This window comes from Chiloscyllium plagiosum, chromosome 26, assembly GCF_004010195.1.
Source record: "Chiloscyllium plagiosum isolate BGI_BamShark_2017 chromosome 26, ASM401019v2, whole genome shotgun sequence".
In the NCBI taxonomy this organism is placed as follows: Eukaryota; Metazoa; Chordata; class Chondrichthyes; order Orectolobiformes; family Hemiscylliidae; genus Chiloscyllium; species Chiloscyllium plagiosum.
The window spans coordinates 37,343,234-37,361,386 of NC_057735.1; the positions used below are offsets into that span (position 1 = coordinate 37,343,234).

At 40.1% G+C, this 18,153-nt stretch overlaps 1 protein-coding gene across 1 annotated transcript in view; it reads left to right on the plus strand.

Annotated features, from left to right (window-relative positions):
* Window positions 1-18,153, plus strand: part of LOC122563254 (NADH-cytochrome b5 reductase 3-like) — a 37,211-nt gene that overhangs the window by 10,128 nt on the left and 8,930 nt on the right. Inside the window, exons 2-7 of the mRNA XM_043716893.1 lie at window positions 3,748-3,897; window positions 3,977-4,049; window positions 5,945-6,051; window positions 9,191-9,320; window positions 14,193-14,276; window positions 14,448-14,533. Of these exons, the coding sequence (XP_043572828.1) occupies window positions 3,748-3,897; window positions 3,977-4,049; window positions 5,945-6,051; window positions 9,191-9,320; window positions 14,193-14,276; window positions 14,448-14,533 (630 nt within the window). The remainder of the gene's footprint in view (window positions 1-3,747; window positions 3,898-3,976; window positions 4,050-5,944; window positions 6,052-9,190; window positions 9,321-14,192; window positions 14,277-14,447; window positions 14,534-18,153) is intronic.

Below are 18,153 nucleotides of genomic sequence, written 5' to 3' on the forward strand. Positions count from 1 at the left end.
CACCCAAGCCTTATCCCATGTCTAGTCCCATCCCTCATTTGCCTGACCTGCCCTAACTTGTCCATCTTCCTGCCTGCCTATCCATTCCACCCTTCCCACTGACCATTCACTATAACCCCAACTGCCTCCACCTGACACCATCCCTCTCACCCCCCCTACCCTTTCAATATACACATGCACACCCTCCCCTCGCCCCAGGGATTTGGCCCGATCTGTCAACTTGCCTGCTCAGGTGCAGTCTGATCTGTGCTTTTCCAGTTAAATATCTATTAACTCTGGCATCCAGCATCTGCAGTCCTTGCTGAGGTTATGGGTGTGGCAGGTGCCTCAAGTTGACGCAGTGCATCCTTTAGATGGAACACACTATCATCATATGATAGGGGTAGGAGGAGTGAATTTCTAAGGATGTGGGAGGCCAGTCCAGCAGTTTTTGTCCAGCTTTCTGTAACTGTCTTGGTATTGTTGAAGCTATACTCATCAAGGCAAATGGTAGTTATTACATCACTCTCTGGATTTGCCCCTTCTGGATGATGAACATGCTTTGATGAACAGGAGGTGAGTTACAGAATTCACCTTGCTTCCTCCTTGCTCATGTGGGCACAGTACATATGTGGCTGATCCAGTTAATTATCTGGTCAGTGTTAGCTCCAGGCTGTTAATATTTGGTACCATTGAACATAACAGAAATCTAACCATTCTCTTAGGGATAGTCATTACCTGATATTTGTCTGGTGTGAATGGGTCCTTGCCGCTGCAGTCTGAAGCATTGCACAATGTTCTGTATCATTTGCAAACATCACCATTTCTAACTTTGGCGGGAAGGTCATTGATTAAGGCAGCTGAAGATGGTGAAGCCTAGTACACTATCTGGTTGGCCTCCAACCGCCACAGCTTCTCATGTTAGGTTGCATTCGTTGGAGAGTTTTTCCTGAGTTCCATCAAATTGATTCCAAATTTTACTAAACTACTTGATTTTGATCTAACTTTTGTCAACTGTTGTCTTGATCCCAAGGGTGGTCAGTCACCTTTTGGAATATGGCTGTTTTTGTCTATAGTTGGACTGAAGTCGTGATGAGAAGTTGAGTGGCATGGCAGAACCCCAGATGAACCACTTGAAATTCATTTGATTTGGGTTGCAGGGAGATTGTATCAAGGTTTGAGTCTTGTCCAAGTCTAGTATTTAGGGAGGAGTTTGAAAATAAAATGCAGTCAAGTTAAATACACAATCAGAATTAGTCATGGAAAGTGGACTTTTCAATACCTGCACTGTTTGCAATTTTAAGATTTGGGTTTGGATCCACCAGTTTTAAAACCAAGGATGCAACTTAGAATAAATGGAGGAAACTGATCCAGCTGCTTACAAAAGATCCATGAGCTGATACTATTATGGGAAAGGCTATACAAGGATTGTTTTCATTAATTAGAATAGGATCTGACACCATACTGGCGATGTCTGTCAGATAGAAAATATATGGCTAGTTTACAAATAAAAGTTGAGCATACAGTTTTCCTTTGGATGTATCTGTTGAATGTTCCAGCAAATCTATTGCTCCAAGTTTCAATTTCCTCCCATCGAGTCAAATTTTAAACATTGGCAGAGTAAAGGGCTGCTTTGCTGTGTCAGAATCTTATTTTAAATGTCAGTGGGAATAACAACCTGCCAATCTGATACTTGGCAATGCGTAAGATGTCTGGACATAGAACTTTCAAACTGGAACCAAGTTAGGTGCAAGCTAGGTTCCAATGCTCTTGTACAAAAACAGATATAGCTGGAAAACTCATGTTGGCAGCATCTGTGGTGAGAAAGCAAACTCGAGGTTTCGAGACCAATGACCCTTCTTCAGAACTGAATGTTGGTACATATGCTGATGGTTTGGTCGGGGCATGAAAGAATGTGCGTGGGCCCTAAAATTATTGAAATTGATACTGAGTCCTGACCGCTTCTGAGTCCACAAGCAAAAGTGAGATGCTGAGCACTGCAGCAAGCCCGAGACAAATGTTGGCCAGGGAACAGAGTGGTGTGTTCAAGTGGCAAGCAGCCAGAAGCTCGGTGTCATTTTTGCAGACAGAATGTCTGCCCAATGCAGCTGAGACCATGTCGTGAACAGAGAATACAGTGGATTACATTGTATTACCTGCATCACCTGGAAGGTATGTCTAGGGCAGAGGAGGGAGGAAGTAAAAGGGTATGTGTTTCACCTTCTGTGATTACATGGTAAGGTCTTGTGGGAGTTTGGGGAGATGTTGGATGGAAGAAGAATGGATCCGGAGGAAGGCTGACAAGGAGTGGGGGATCTGTCTGGTGGTGGCCTTCTGCTGGAGGTGGCATAAATGGTGGTCTGTGATCCTTTTGGATGTGGATGCTGCTAGAGTGATAAACGAAGTCAAGAGGATCCTTTTGGAGTTGAGGGAGGGAAGAGAAGGGTTGAGGGCAGAAGTGCAGGAAATGGGTTGGACAAGGTTGAGGGCCCTATCAGCCAAGGTGGAGGAGGCTGCCTTTTATCGAGGAAGAAGTGGAGAGCCCTGAGACCATCTTAATGGGGGTATGGATGTGTAAAGGGATTGCATGACCATGGTGAAGATAAGGTGGCTGGTGTCTGTGAACTGGAACTTCTGAAACTGTGTGTCAGAAGAATCACAGATGTGATTTGAGAAGGGACTGGACAAGAGGAAGGGGTAAAAAAATCAAGTTGAGGTTGGTTCTGCAGGGCAGGAGCAAGCAGAAATACTAATAGTAGTTCCTCTTTACTTTCTGTAACTATCTCTTTTCTCCACCACCCCCCCCACCAAACTAATAAAATACATCTGAAGGCTGACAGGTATTGTTTATTTGTGGGTTAGTGATTCCGGTCCAGTGACTTAAGATTCTTAGGTAAATCATTACAAATAAAGCTCATTTAAAACTAATCTTTCAATTTATGATCTTGAGCTGTTGTAAACATTGGTGAACTGGAATTGCATGATTGCTTGGTATCTGAGCACACTGCACACTACTGTGAGATAAATATGTAGATTTCTCCATCCCCACCCAAAAAAAACAGATTCCTTGCAGTTAAGCTATGCACTTTCGATACATATTCATTTTGTGATGTCCAGGTGAAACTGCTTTCAATTTGTGTGTAGATTAGGTGGATTACCCATGGGGAATGCTAGGTTACTGGGACAGGGTAGTGGCTGTATCTGGACGGGATGCGGTTCAGAGGGTCAATGTGGATTTGATCGGTCAAATGGCCTGTTTCCACACTGTATGGAATTCTATAATTTAAGGTGATTGACAACTCTCATAAAGGAGATTTTGCTGTTACTTTAATTTTAATAATTTATACAGTAGTATTAATATTAAAGTTTTACTCTACTTACTACCTTAAGAGTACAAGATATCTCAGCTGGCTGGATGATTTGTTTGCAGTACAATGATTCCACCGTTGTGATTCATTTCATGCACCAGGTGAGGTTCATCTGAAGATTTCTGCTTCCCAACCTGACCCCTCACCTTTAGATGTGGTGACCCTCTGGATAAACCATCCCCAGTCTTGTCTCTGTAATGAGAGAGCACCTTTACAGTCTGGTAAGACTGTGGTGGCAACTTTAACCTGTATTTAAGAGTAATGCTGCTGGATTAATTTTCACCTAAATTGAGTAACCCTGACACACTTTATGCTAAAAGGTACTCACTTTATGATGAACACTCTATAATTGTTGTGAAATGTAGCATCCTGCTGCCATAAAGTAATGTTTCTTTTATAGGCCTCCGGAGTGCTCTTTGCAATTGGTGCTGTTCTCATAACAACAGTTGGCGTTGTTGTGGGACACTATGTTCTGTCAAAAAAGAAGAAGCCTGCGATCACTTTAAAAGATCACAATGAGAAGTATCCACTGCGATTGATAGATAAGGAGGTGAGTGTGACACCTTTTTGTATTCTGTATTTTCAAAAATTGAGAACCTGCAAGTACTCATTTTTGTTTTTTTGAACAGGTTGTGAGCCACGACACCAGGCGGTTTCGCTTTGCTCTCCCTTCAGCAGAACACATCCTTGGTTTGCCTGTAGGTAAGTTACTTAGAGCCTCAGCAACAGCTGTATTGGCTGATTGCTGTACCATGTCCTGGATTCATTTGTTCGACACCACTGTCTTTCCCTGCGTGGTCTAACCAAAACGGAAGTCTTTGATTAATACATTAAGGTGCTGTGTCACTTGTACCAGTGCATGCTGTTTATTTATCCAAGCTTTGTATCTGACTGTCCTTCATTGTTAACATGTATAGTGACTCATCTTTGTTGATTAGCTAGATCTTTGTTTATCTTAGTCGAGAAATGTACAGCACGGAAGCAGACCCTTCAGTCCAACATGTCCATGTCGATCAGATAGCCTAACCTAATCTGGTCCCATTTGTCAGCACTTGGCTCATTTCCCTCTAAACCCTTCCTATTCATAGACCCATCCAGATGTGTTTTAAATGTTGTAATTGTACCAGCCTTCACCGCTTCCTCTGGCAGCTCATTCCATACACACACTACCCTCCTGTGTGAAAGATTTCCCTTAGGTCCTGTGCTGTGAGCTCTTCCATAGAGATCCGTCCAAGATCAGCTGTGAATTTTGATGTTTAATTTTTCCTGGATGCACTCCGATATTCAGAGATACATGAACTCAAACAGCAAAGACAGTAACTGTGCGGATTCACTGCTGTCAGACAGCAGTGTCGGTTACTTTTTCTCTACATTCTTCATTCCTGAAGAAGGGCATGTGCCCGAAACGTCGAATCTTCTGTTCCCTAGATGCTGCCTGACCACTCAAACAGCAAAGACAGTAACTGTGCGGATTCACTGCTGTCAGACAGCAGTGTCGGTTACTTTCTCTCTACCCCTCACTGACCATGTGGCTGCAGCCTTTGTCTGTCTTCCTCCTTTTAAAAGTGCCATTGTTTTGATCTTTTTCCCCTAAAGTTTCAAAACAATGCAACAGCATATAAAACAGTAAATGATGCTGCTCCTAGAATTTGAGGAAATCACCCTCAACACCTAAAATACGTCAAAGGAGCAGTTCTTACAGCAACAATTAAAGCAGATCGCCATTGTTTACAGCTACCGTTATTGAGGCAAGGAGAGAGGGGTTGGGAAAGGAGTGATATGACTTCCATAATACTTTCCAAAAAGGCTCTAATTAAAGGGTGGGAAGATAGTGGTAATATTACTCGACTGATAAGGCTAATACTTTCAGGATGTGGGTTCAAATCCTCCAATGGCAGCTGATGGAATTTAAGGTCAAATAATTTTTTTAAAATGGAAAGGAAAGCTGGTCTCATTAATGGTAACCATGAAACTGTTAGCAGTTATCATAAGCAGCTATTTGGTTCACTTAAGAGAGGGAAATTTGCCATTCTTCCAAACCCAGTTACTTTAGCTGTCCTCAAAAGTTGCACTTAATGCAAGGCAAGTTGTGGATGGGATCAAATACTGGCTTGTCAGTAATGTCCATGTTCCATCAAAGGAAGAAAAATAATGCTTTTGATGTTGCTTTGAATGCTATAGTAACTCAAATTCTTGGATTTGTGTATTTCTAAAAAAAACATGATTGCAGGAAATTCTATTTCCTGCAAAGTCAAACCCAGATGGGATTTAAGGATATTTTCTCACCATTATTTTTCTAGCATTTCTTTTTGTTTGCTCCAACTAATTTCAGTGCATAGACGCTCTCATTTCTATACTTGTTTCCCTTGTGTAAGCTGTTCTCACTCCCTTTTTATACTGTGTTCTGCTTAACAAGTTGTGAGAAAAATACCCAACAGAAGAAAAAATGTACTTATGGCCCACCAGACACACAACCTAAACTTCTCCTTCTGTAAGCAATGACCCAGGACATCTACTAGTTCAATTAAAATTCTATTCATTCACCTGTTTTTAATTTTGTATTGAATCAGATGTTTGACTTGGAACTTTTCCTACAGGAAAACATGTGTATCTCTCTGCAAGAATCGATGGAAGCCTTATTGTACGGCCATATACTCCAGTTAGCAGTGATGACGACAAAGGCTATGTGGATCTTGTTGTCAAGGTAATGCCTGTTTCCTTATTCGTCAATCAACTTGTCGCTTCATATACTTTTAAATATGGTGAGCTCTGTGAATGTAGAATTTTGAACCAGAAAGTAGGCAGATTAAAGAATTTTTTTCATAATTTAAACAAGAATGAAACTTGCTATTTGTTATTTATCTATGAGCAGCTAAGTCCTTACTTATTTGACTTATTTGCTTCAAAGTGCCTGTTACATTTTCGGGATTCTGATATTAAGTGTTGCATACAAGGATAAACTTGCTTTACCATTCAACAAGGTTATAGCTGATCTACCTTAATTCCACTTTCTTACACCATCCCCATTACCTCTATTCAACAATGTATTGCATTGTCTTGAATATATTCTAGGCTTGTGATCCACAACCTCTAGAGAATTCAAAAGATCCACAATCCTTTGAGTGAAAACTTTCCCTTATTTCAGCCCTAAATAGCTAACCCTTTGTCTAAACTCTTCTTTAAGTGCTTGCTGCATTCCTTACAAACAACAGTTTACTGCTATTACGTAATTTCTAGTCATCTGATAACACCACCTCTCATGCCAATCTAATGAAAACCTCTTGTACAAGTTTGGTCCTGTAACCCCTCATGCTCAACCAAGTTTGTTCTGCCTTCAGAAAGGTAAAATGTGCATTAAACATGAAAATGATTCAATTTAAAGTTTTTGAAGATCTGTAGTTTGAGCTGATTAGATTCATTGTTGGTCTGTTCACTGAGCTGGTAGGTTTGTTGGCTGACATTTCATCCTCTTTCATCAAGATATCACCTAGAAAGGGGATAAAGTATCTGCCAACAAACCTGTCAGCTCAGCAAACAGACCAAAACAAATCCAGGTTTTTTTTTTCATGTGCTATAATCATTAGAAAATAATGAAGTGCATTAGACTTTTCTGACCAATCTCCCCAAAACTTATCAGGCTGTACGTTTGCATTTCTGATGCATTTGTTTTTGCTGGACAAAAGGCCAACAGCTTGACCTCCTGATCCTGCTTTGTTCTGTCTGTAGATTGTCCAGAACCTGTCTGTCAAACTAGTATTCTTTTTTTTTTCTCTGACTACAAAATGGGGAGTTTCTTTGTAGAGCTATCCACAAGGCTAAGGTTGATGTATCAGTTTAAACACTCTATCTTCTATTTATAAATCTCACTCAAACAGATGTAGACCAGGACCAAATCTTGGTCTTCCTGGTTTGAGACTTCTGATTACATATTGGCTCATTTGAGGAGAATCTTATCACAAGAGACACACTTGTTATTAATTACTTGGTGCATTATCCAAATTAACAATGTAATACAACTGCAAGCACAGTGCTGTTTTCCACTTGGGCCTTTTATAGTTCCTAGGACACAGTATTGAGTTCCCAAGCTTGAGTATGGCCTCTGACCTCCATTTTTCTCAGATTGCCCCCATCTCCCCAGAGCGTGATTCATTGATTTTGTTCTCAGCACAGCAGACCCATGTTCTCCTTTCCATATCTTCACTTACACTTATTTCACATTTCCATTTCTCCTTTACCACCATTAGCACATCTTGTGTATTTTTCTCCAGCCACCCTCACAAATGTGTTCCAGTTGCTCGCTCTCGCTCCATGCTGTGGGCATCACTGGCACAGCCACATTTGTTACCCATTTCTAATTGCCTTTGAACTAAATGACATGCTACATCACTTCCAAATCAACCACGTTGTTGTGGGTCAGATAACATGTAGTCCAAACAAGGTACGAATGACAGATTTTTCTCTAAAGGACATGAGTAAGAAAGTTGTGTTTTTACAATTGTTACTTTGACTACCTTTCCTTTTCTATATTTATTAATTACCTGACCTTAAGCTGCAACTGTAGGATTTGAACCCATGTTCCTGGCTAATGAGGTTTTTAGATTATTAGTTCAGTGACATTACCAATATCTTCCCACCTGAGCTGGAAAGTGTCATGGAAGTAGCCCTACACAAAGGCCTTGTGTTCTGATTGGTCAGCAAGAAAACAACTTAAATGGTCTCCATTAGGCTAGCTTTTATTTGCAGATTTTGAATTTAATTTCACTTTTTCATTGGTGAACCTGTACTCTCCTTGACCACATAGATGGTTCTGTATTTCTAAAAGAACTACTTTGTGTCTGTCTCCCTGAATCATAGGATGCCTAGTCAATTTTTGTTTGCTCTCTACCCTTCTAAGCACTGGCCTATCCATTTCACAGATTTTCAAAACCTCATTTAAATGCATTTAAACAAATTTCAAAGTGACCTGGCATCATTCATAGAACTCAAAATAAAACAAAAGCTATATCCTTCCTTTAATTCCTTAAAAATATAGTAATACAAATTAAACAAATTAAAATTAAAATGCTGCGTGCATTTATCCACCTTTAAAACTAGAGTTTCCAAATAATCTCATGAACCTTCAATACCACATAAATAGCCAAAATAGGATAGGGTAAATAGCCAAAAAACGAAGTTGCTCCTTTTATACAGGTTTTTAGCGCGCTCTTTGCATGCATGTACTAATTAAAATTGCAGCTTATTTAATAAATTCTCTTCAGGGAGCAAAGTAAAAGAAAGGACAAAGTAAAAGCGTGCTTTTAAACAAATGATCCAAAATTAACATGATACTATTTAAGTGTTAATCATTGTCTGGAGTCAGTTTAACATTAATCTTGCAGTTCATTGGTCATAAACGTAAAATTATCCAGATTATTAATTCATTGAGACGAATGAGTTTACACAAATTAAATTCTGGGTAGTTGGGTAACTAGTAAATAATGGGAATAATTGGACTGCATCAGACTCAGCGGCTTTTTGCATATCTTGTTTTAAAAACACTATGAAAACTATTGTCTGGCATTAAACTAGCCTAAGCGTTTGTAATCCAGGGAGCAGAAAGCTATGATCATGGTTGGATTCTCTGTTCCAATATTCCTAAAGCTGCACTTGATTTACACAATTCTGTTCTCTATCTGTATAATTTAGCATTTAAGAGATGGATTTACATTTTAGATAACTATTCACACCTGCCTATTTTAATTTCTTGCCAGAGCTGATGCTAGTTTTAATTCCACATGGCAGTATAGAGAACCTGTGTAAACTAGTTTTCTCAGCTTACTCAAGTTGATATTGTCTTTCTGAAGATCTATTTCAAAGGAGTACATCCCAAGTTCCCAGAAGGTGGCAAGATGTCTCAATACTTGGAAGACCTGAAGATTGGGGACACCATCCACTTTAGAGGACCGGGTGGATTACTCTTGTATGAAGGAAAAGGTGAAATTTGTGTTTGCAATCCACACTTTAGACTAGTGTTGCTATAATCTTGAATTTGAAATAAGAATCTCCATTTCCAAAACCTTCAGTGTAACGTGGTGATTGTAGAATGGGGGATGAAATTAAATTAAGCGGAAGAGGAACAACTAATACTCGTTTTCTTTTCGGTGCACTTCTTGGAATAAAAATTTATTCCAGTGTATGGTACAGTGTGAGATGTGTCTGGGCATTAAAAGCATGTAGATACAGTCAGGTTCTAGAAATATTAAAACTCAAGTTATTGAACAACTGACTAACCTTCATAGTCACAAAATTGTTGCATTAATGTACTTGGTGTTAGCCATAGAAAGGGCCCAAAACATCACGCTTGTAATGTGTTCTCTGATTCGAATTCCAAATGATGCAATGTCTGCTTTTCACTGATTCGAAAACAATTGGCAATTATTGAAACAGTGCAAGCTGGGCTGTGCAGTTTGTGATAATAGCTACAGCATTGGTAATCTGCTGTAATGATTTGAGGCAATTGATATTTTTGTAGCGTTTACAACCATCCAGCTTGTGTCACATCCTGTGATAAATTGGCTTTACACATGTATGTTTGACCTTCTCAGAAAGAATGTGGCAGGAATTTGCACGCATTTGAATTATGTTCTACAGTTTAACAAGAAGAAAACATGGTTTAAAACTGAACCAGAAAAAAAGTTTAGGATTTTGGGAAATGCAGCCATTCCGAAGCTCATACGCTGATCTTGATGATTTTTGGATCTGTTTGAAAGAATAATAAGGTGCTACAGCAGATGTTTTAATCATTACATGCATAAAAAATGCAGAGGTTATGATTCTTCATCTTTGTCTGCATTTCAGTGAATATTACTTGGAATTGTTGGACCTATAGAAAGTTAAATTTTAATATAATTTGTAGGCTTCTGGATACTTTTTAATCTGTGTGTTTTAACAAGCGCAGTACAATTTGGAGTGATCTCTTGATTATTTTTTCCTCTTGGATTGGGTGACCTTAATTCCTTGAAGTTCTTGTCTTGTTGCCGTTCTTAAGGTGTTCTTACAAAGATAGAGAATTTCAGCATATGGCCCAGCGTTAAAGGCTCATTATTGCTTATCTAAGTTGAGAATTTGAGGTCATAGTGTTGGCACGTCATTGCTGTTTTTGCTCTTCTCAATGGCTGAGGCTGTGGCAGAAGTGTCTGACTTTAAAAGAGAGCTTAATGGCTTACAGCAATAGTTTGGTTCATAGTTTGACAGAGGAATTGGAATTTGAGCTTCCTTGAACTTCACACTAGCGCACAGGCAAGTGATGAGTATTCATCCTATAACAATTACTTATTGTAAATGGTGGGAAGACATCAGAGGCCAGAAGGCAAGTCCTTTCTTGAGTAGCACCCAGTCTCTGTCCTACTTTTGTAGACATTTCTGCTCCAACTTCCAGTCGCAGGTAACCGCCACATCTGGGGAAGCAATAGCCTGGTGGTATTATTGCTGGACTATTCATCCAGAAACTCAGCTAATGTTCTGGGAAACCCCCCGCCCCCACCTCCTCCAAATAGTAGATGGTGAAATTTGAATTCAGTAAAGAATCTGGAATTAAGGGTCGAATGAAGACCATGAAACCATTGTTATTGGAATAACTTGTCTGATTCACTGATGTCCTATAGGCAAGGAAATCTGTCATCCTTGCCTAGTCTGGCATATATGTGACTCCAGACCCACAGTAAAGTGGTTCACAACAAATGCTGGCCTAGCCAGAGACTCCTACGCCCATCGAGTGAATTTATCAAAAATATAATTCTGCACAAGATGAGTGCAGATGCCACAATGCTATGCTATCAGACAACATGACAACTTTTTTTCTTGTTGATGACGATGATTCTGTTTATGTGGGCATGTCTTAAACTGCTGCATGTACCTGTGGTACAGCCAGCATCACTGGCCTGATCCCTTGCATCCAGTTATACAGTATCAAAAAGTAAAACATCCAATTCTGGTTGAAAAGTTGAAGCTGATGAATTATGTATATTTGCTGAAAAGAAAGGTTCACTTGTATATGGAAAAGCATGATTTTTGGCATCTAAGAAATGGAATTGTCTTATACACTGGATATGCCATTATCTACAATAATTACATTTGCTCATGCATCTTAGTAAGATATAAATCTAAGATTAATATGGTGCCTTAACTAGCGTCTACTTCTGATGTGAAGAAAGGTTTCCCAACTTCCCATGATTGAATTGATTCTGGTAAACATATGTCCCATTGTCCTACACTGACACTGTATTCCTTTCAATGTCTATAATCTAAGGTGTCAAAAATTGTGTGCTACCTCTCATATGGTCTGGACAGGGCTTTCTACAGTGAGGGCAAAACATTCTAATAGTTTCTTTTATCATTTCTGTACTTGAATAAAGATTTCATGATCTAGAAGATTAAGATGCATGGAATCCACAGTGACTTGGCTGTGTGGATTCAGAATTGGCTTGTCCATAGAAGGTAGAGGGTAGTGATGGAAGGGTGTTTTTCAGGCTGGACCTCTGACTAGTGGTATTCTGCATGGATCTGTACTGGGACCTCTGCTATTTGTGATGTTTGTAAATGACTTGGATGAAAATGTAGATGGGTGGACTAGTAGGTTTGTAGATGATGCAAAGATCAGTTGGGCTGTGGATCATGTTGAAGAATACAGCAAAATCAGTTGTGGAAATGGGTGAAGAAATGGCAGATGGAGTTTAATCTGGGTAAGTGTGAGATGCTGTACTTTGGGAGATCAAATGTTATGTAAAAGTATACAGTTAATGGCAGGATCTTGAACAGCATTGTACAGAGGGACCTTGGGGTTCAAATCCATAGCTCCCTGAAAGTGGCGACTTCAGTAGATAGGGTGGTAAAGACATTATGACATGCTTGCCTTTATTGGTCAGAGATCTAAATACAAGAGTTAGGATATCATATTGCAGTTTTATAAGACTTTAGTTAGACCACACTTGGGGTATTGTGTTCAGTTGTGGCCACCACGTTACAGGAAGGATGTGGAGGCTTTAGAGAGGGTGCTGATGAGGTTTACCAGGATGCTGCCTGGATTAGAGAATATTAGCTATAAGGAGAAGCTAGAAAAACTCAGGTTATTTTCTATGGAGTGGCTGATCGGAGACTTGAAAGAGCTGTTCAAAATTGAGATGTATAGATAGAGTTGACAGTCAGAATCTATTTCCCAGAGTTGAAATGTCTACTAGTAGGGGGCATGCATTTTAAATGGGGAGAAAGGTCAAAGGAGATGTGAGGGGTAAGTCTTTTACACGAAAGTGGTAGGAGTCTGGAACATGCTGCCAAGGATGGTGACGAAGGCAGATACAAGGGACATTTTAAGGCTCTTTTAGATCAGCACATCTCCATGCAAGGAATGGAGGGATGCCTCTAATGCAGACAGCATCCTGGTAAACATCACCGGCACCCTCACCAATGTGGAAACAGGCCATTCAGCCCAACAAGTCCACACTGACCCTCCGAAAGGCATCCCATCCCCATCCCCCTACCCCTACCCCTGCATTTTCCATGGCTAATGCACCTAATCTACACACCCCTGAACACAATGGGTAATTCAGCATATCCAGTCCTTAATGTGCACACCTTTGGACTGTGGGAGGAACCCGGGGCACCCAGAGGAAACCCACGCAGACACTGAGAATTTGCAACAGAAAGTCACCCAAGGTCGGAATTGAACCAGAGTCCCTGGTGCTGTGAGGCAGCAGTGCTCGCCATTGTGCCACCCTTTCTGAAGAAGCTTATTAGGATACAGTGTTCTCACACCACTGCTGACATGAGTGTTGTGCAAGCAAAGTCAAGAAAGCAAGTCTTTCATGAGCTTAAGATACTCAAACGCCTCAGTATAATGTCTAATTTGAAAAAAAGGTGAATGGCAAGTGTCTTTTCCCTGGGGTGGGGATGTTCAGACAAGTGGGTATATTATTGGTCTTCTGACAATACGGTGTTGACCCACCAGCCCTAAAATTTGTGGTCAAGTGGAATAAGACTTCAACTTTAAAGACAAGGTCATGAATCATTTAGCAATACAACAGGATCTCAGTGAAGGTTACCACTCCTGTTGTCCTTATCACCAGAGGAGGCAGAATTGCATCTTAGTGCCTGATCTTTTCATCCAACAAGCTAGGAAACCAAATTTTGAATACACTCTCCTGTCATATCCAAAACATGCACAGCTGCCCAGATTATAACAGTAATGTCATAGCACTGATCAATTAAAAGATTTCCAAAAGCAAAACACTACAATTGTGAGATCTGTAACAAAAAGAGAAGCAGATCCAAATATTCAGTAAGTCTGGCAAAACCTGTGCAAAGAGAAAGAGTTTCAGCTTGTGACATTTCATCAGAACTGAATTTAAAAAGTTCTCTTCCTTCGCACAAATAGTTACTGTACGTAGCCATCAAAGCTAAATGACGTAAGACTAAAGTAGTAAACTGAAACGTTGACTTATTTGGCTTTAATTAAGCATTAATGCTGAACATACTTTTCCTTAATATCTCAAGTTGCAAGTATGCTCAAACATCTGTCTCCTGTAGATGTAAGTTAAAAGGTATTTTTGCAAGAATTGTTCCAGAGTAATAACTGTTATCACAAAGTTGATCATTAGAACGTGTATGTGTGCAGCATCATTTGTTTTGTATCCTAACACCAATTTTAAGACGACTGAAATGTAATTGTATCATGAGTCTTACCGGTCGGGTAGGTGGCGAAGAACAGTTGCATAGTAATTTTCTTTGCTTCTAGTCAGGTCGTCTCAGAACTGCCTAAAACGCCCTATTCATGGGTTTTCTAAACTACATCAATCCTTGATTTGTTCCTAGGGAAATTTGCCATCCAGCCTGACAAGAAATCGCCACCAGAAAACAAATATGCCAAAAAGCTTGGTTTGATTGCAGGTGGATCTGGTAGGTACTGCATTTTGTTGATAACAGTATTAAAGTTAAATATTAAAAGTTAGGGAATAACACATCTTGTGGAGGAACAGAGAAGCAAACTTAAAATGTTAGAAATCACTTGGACAGTCAATTACAAATTTATTTGGATGCCTTACTAATCTTACTGCTTTTATTCTGAAGGTATTACTCCAATGCTGCAGTTAATTCGTGCCATAATGAAGGATAATGAAGACCCAACTATGTGCTATTTACTTTTTGCAAATCAAGTGAGTAGACTGACATTTTAATTGTCCTGAGGCAATCTAAATGAAACTAATCAATTAAAGACATTGTAATGGGAGCGTATGAAAGAGTTTCTATAAGTAGAACATTTCAGGATATCCTGGTACAGAGTCACTGTAGGGAAGTGGGCCAGTCATTTTTTGCACAGTACAATGTTTTTGTGTTGGTTGAAGGATAAATATTGAACATACGAAATAGGAGCAGGGAAGGTCACTTGGGCCGTCAAGCCTGCTCTGCCATTCAATAAAATTGTGGCTAATATGACTTACTTCACTTTCCCAACTACCTCCAATAACCTTTGATCCCAGCTAATAGAACAACTGGTGAAGTCTGATACCAGAATGAAATCTGCCCTGATTTTTGTATCTTTATAATTAGTAAAACATAGAGCAACACAGTGCAAAACAGGCCCTTTGGCCCTCTGCTGCGTTGACCTGTGAACTAATGTAAGTCCATCCCCCTACATTATCCCATTATCATCCATATGCTTATCCAAGGACTGTTTAAATGCCCCTAATGTGGCTACATTGGCAGGCAGGGCATTCCACACCCATACCACTCTGAGTAAAGGACCTGCCTGTGACATCTGTCTTAAATCTATCACCCCTCAATTTGCAGCTATGCCCGCTCGTACAAGCTGACATCATCCTAGGAAGAAGACACTCACTGTCCACATTATCTAATCCTCTGATCGTCTTGTATGTCTCTATTAAATCCCCTCTTGACCACCTACTCCAATGAGAAAAGACCCAAGTACCTCAGCCTTTCCTCATAAGACCTTTGCTCCAGACCAGGCAACATCCTGGTAAGTTTCCTCTGCACCTTTTCCAATGCCCCCACATCCTTTCTGGAATGGGGCGACCAGTGAGGCCGCACTAGCGTTTTGTACAGTTGCAGCATGATGTCACGGCTCTGGAACTTGATCTCTCTACCAATAAAACCTAACATATTGTATGCCTTAACAGCACTATCAACCTGGGTGGCAACTTTCAGTGATATATGTACATGGACTCCCAAGAACCCTCTGCACATTCGTACTCTCAAGAATCTTTTCATTGACCTAGTATTCTGCCTTATATATACTCCTGACATAGTCTCTCAGTTTCTTCAAGAACAGAACAGAAGCTCATGACACGTTAGATGAAAAGAAAAATCTACCTAGATTTAGAGCATGATTAGAACAATATTTCTAAATCTTAACATTTAAACTTTATTTTTCTCCGTATTTCCCAACACCGCTTTACAGCAGCTCAAATACAAAGAAATTACCTTTCCAGATCAAATCTTAAGTTCATAACTTATCCTTCCTAGCTCCCTCCTGTGAACTGAAGTCATCTTTTATAAATAATTGAAAAGCTGAGTGCAAACTTCCTCAGCTTTTAACAACTTGCAGATTTCTAGCCAAACACTCCCGGAATTCAGGTTTCACAAATTAAGCTTTTCTACTGATTATGCGTCCTGAACAGGTCAGTAATTTTTCTTCTAGAAAGGAAACTTTATTTGCTTTTGACCCCAGTCAGGTCATCTCAGAACTGCCTAAAACGTCCTATTCATGGGTTTTTTAAACTACATCAATCCTTGATTTGTTCTGAACTAAAAGTAAGCAAATAGCTTTCAATGTTTACACTCCTGTTTTAAATTAAGACAGTAAAAAAAAAAGTTCCATTAATACTCCAGGCATCCCTGCTGTCTGACATGTACTGGATTAGGTCACTGTTCTGGAAAGATTATCTCGCCTAATCTTTCCTTGAACCTCTCCAAAGAAACCAACTCATTTACCATTTTTAGACTTTCAGTTTTAAATACATAAAAATCAGCCGTCCTTCATCGTACCTTTCATAGAGCTATAGAGTCATAAAGTCCTACAGCACAAAGACAGGCCTTTTAGCCCAAACTGGTCCATGCCTATCAAGATGTCTATCCACACTTTCCCTGCATTTTGAACCATATCCTTCTAATCCTTTCCTATCCATGTATTTGTCCAAATGCCTTTTAAATGTTAATGTTACCTGCCTCAACCACCTCTGCTAGCAGTTCATTCCATGTAAATACCACCCCCTGCTTTTTTAAGAAACGTTGCCCCTCCAATCCCTTTTATTCTTTCCCCTCTAACCTTAAACTGATACTCTCGAGTCCTCGCTTCCTCAACCCTGGGAAAAAGCCTGAGTGCATTCACTCTATCCCCACCTCTCATGATATTTGTATACTGTTATAAGATTTCCACCCCCACCCCCACCCCCACCCCCACTCCGTCTCCTAAACTCCAAAGAAAGAAGTTCTAGCTTGACCAACCTTCCCCTATAAACTCAGACCGTTGAGTCCTGGCAACATCCTTATAAATGCCTTCTGCACTCTTTCCAACTTAATAACATCCTTCCTATAGCAAGGTGACCAAAACTGAACATACACTCTAAGTACGGCCTCACCCAACATCATGTACAACTGCAACGTAACTTCCCAATTTCTATACTCCGTACCCTGACTGATGAAGGCCAGTGTATCAAAGCCACCTTCACTGCCCTATCTGTGACTCCACTTTCAGAGAACTGTGCACCTGAAATCCAAGGTTCCTCTGTTCCTACCATTCACCATAAAACTCCTACCTTGATTTGAGTTTCCAAAATTAAGATCTTAGACTTATCTATATTTAACTCCATTTCTCAGTCCACTTCCCCAGCTGATCAAGGTTCCTGCTACAATTTCTGAACCTTCCTCACTGTTCATGTTACTGCCTATTTTAGTGTCATCTGCAAATGTACTAATCATGCCTTTGTAAGTTCTCATCCAAATCATTATCAATAACGAACAGCAATGGAGCCAGCACCGACCCCTGAAGCACTCCACTACACTCAGGCCTCCAGTCCAACAAGCATCCTTCCACTATTATTTTCTGCTTCCTACTATCAAGCCAATTGTGTATCCAAATTGCCAGCTCCCCCTAGATTCCATGAAATCTAACCTTCCAGTGCAATCTACCTTGTGGAACCTTATGCAAGGCCTTTCTAAAATCCATATGAACTATATCTGCATCCCTGCCCTCATCAACCTTCCTAGACATTTTAAAGAACGCAAATTTGTTAATCTCCCATGCATAAAGCCATGCTGACTACACTGCAGGCACTGATGTCACCAACCCAAGGAATCCTAAACTCGTATATAGAAAGCAGGCTACACCACCAGTGCCTCATCCGGAGGTTCACTGATGTTACCCAGTATGGTGTCATCCGGAGGTTCACTGATGTTACCCAGTATGGTGACGAAACATCTGAAAATGAACCTTCTAGCTCAGTGAGCAAACCTACATCCAGAACATCAACCTGAACTACAAATCTTAAAACTCACTAACTCCTAATCAAACCCTGTCTTTTCAAATGCATATGTATCTCATCTCAATCTTCTCTAGTAACCTAACTACCTCAGATATTAGGCTTATTGGTCTACAGTTCCCAGGTTTTTCTTTACAGCCCTTCTTGAATAAGGCACAACCCTCCAATCTTCCAGGACCTCATTCATGTCTAATAACGCCAAAAATATCAGCCAGAACCCCCACAATTTCCTCTTCCAGTTTCCTTGGATATATCTGGATGTAGATTAGATTAGATTA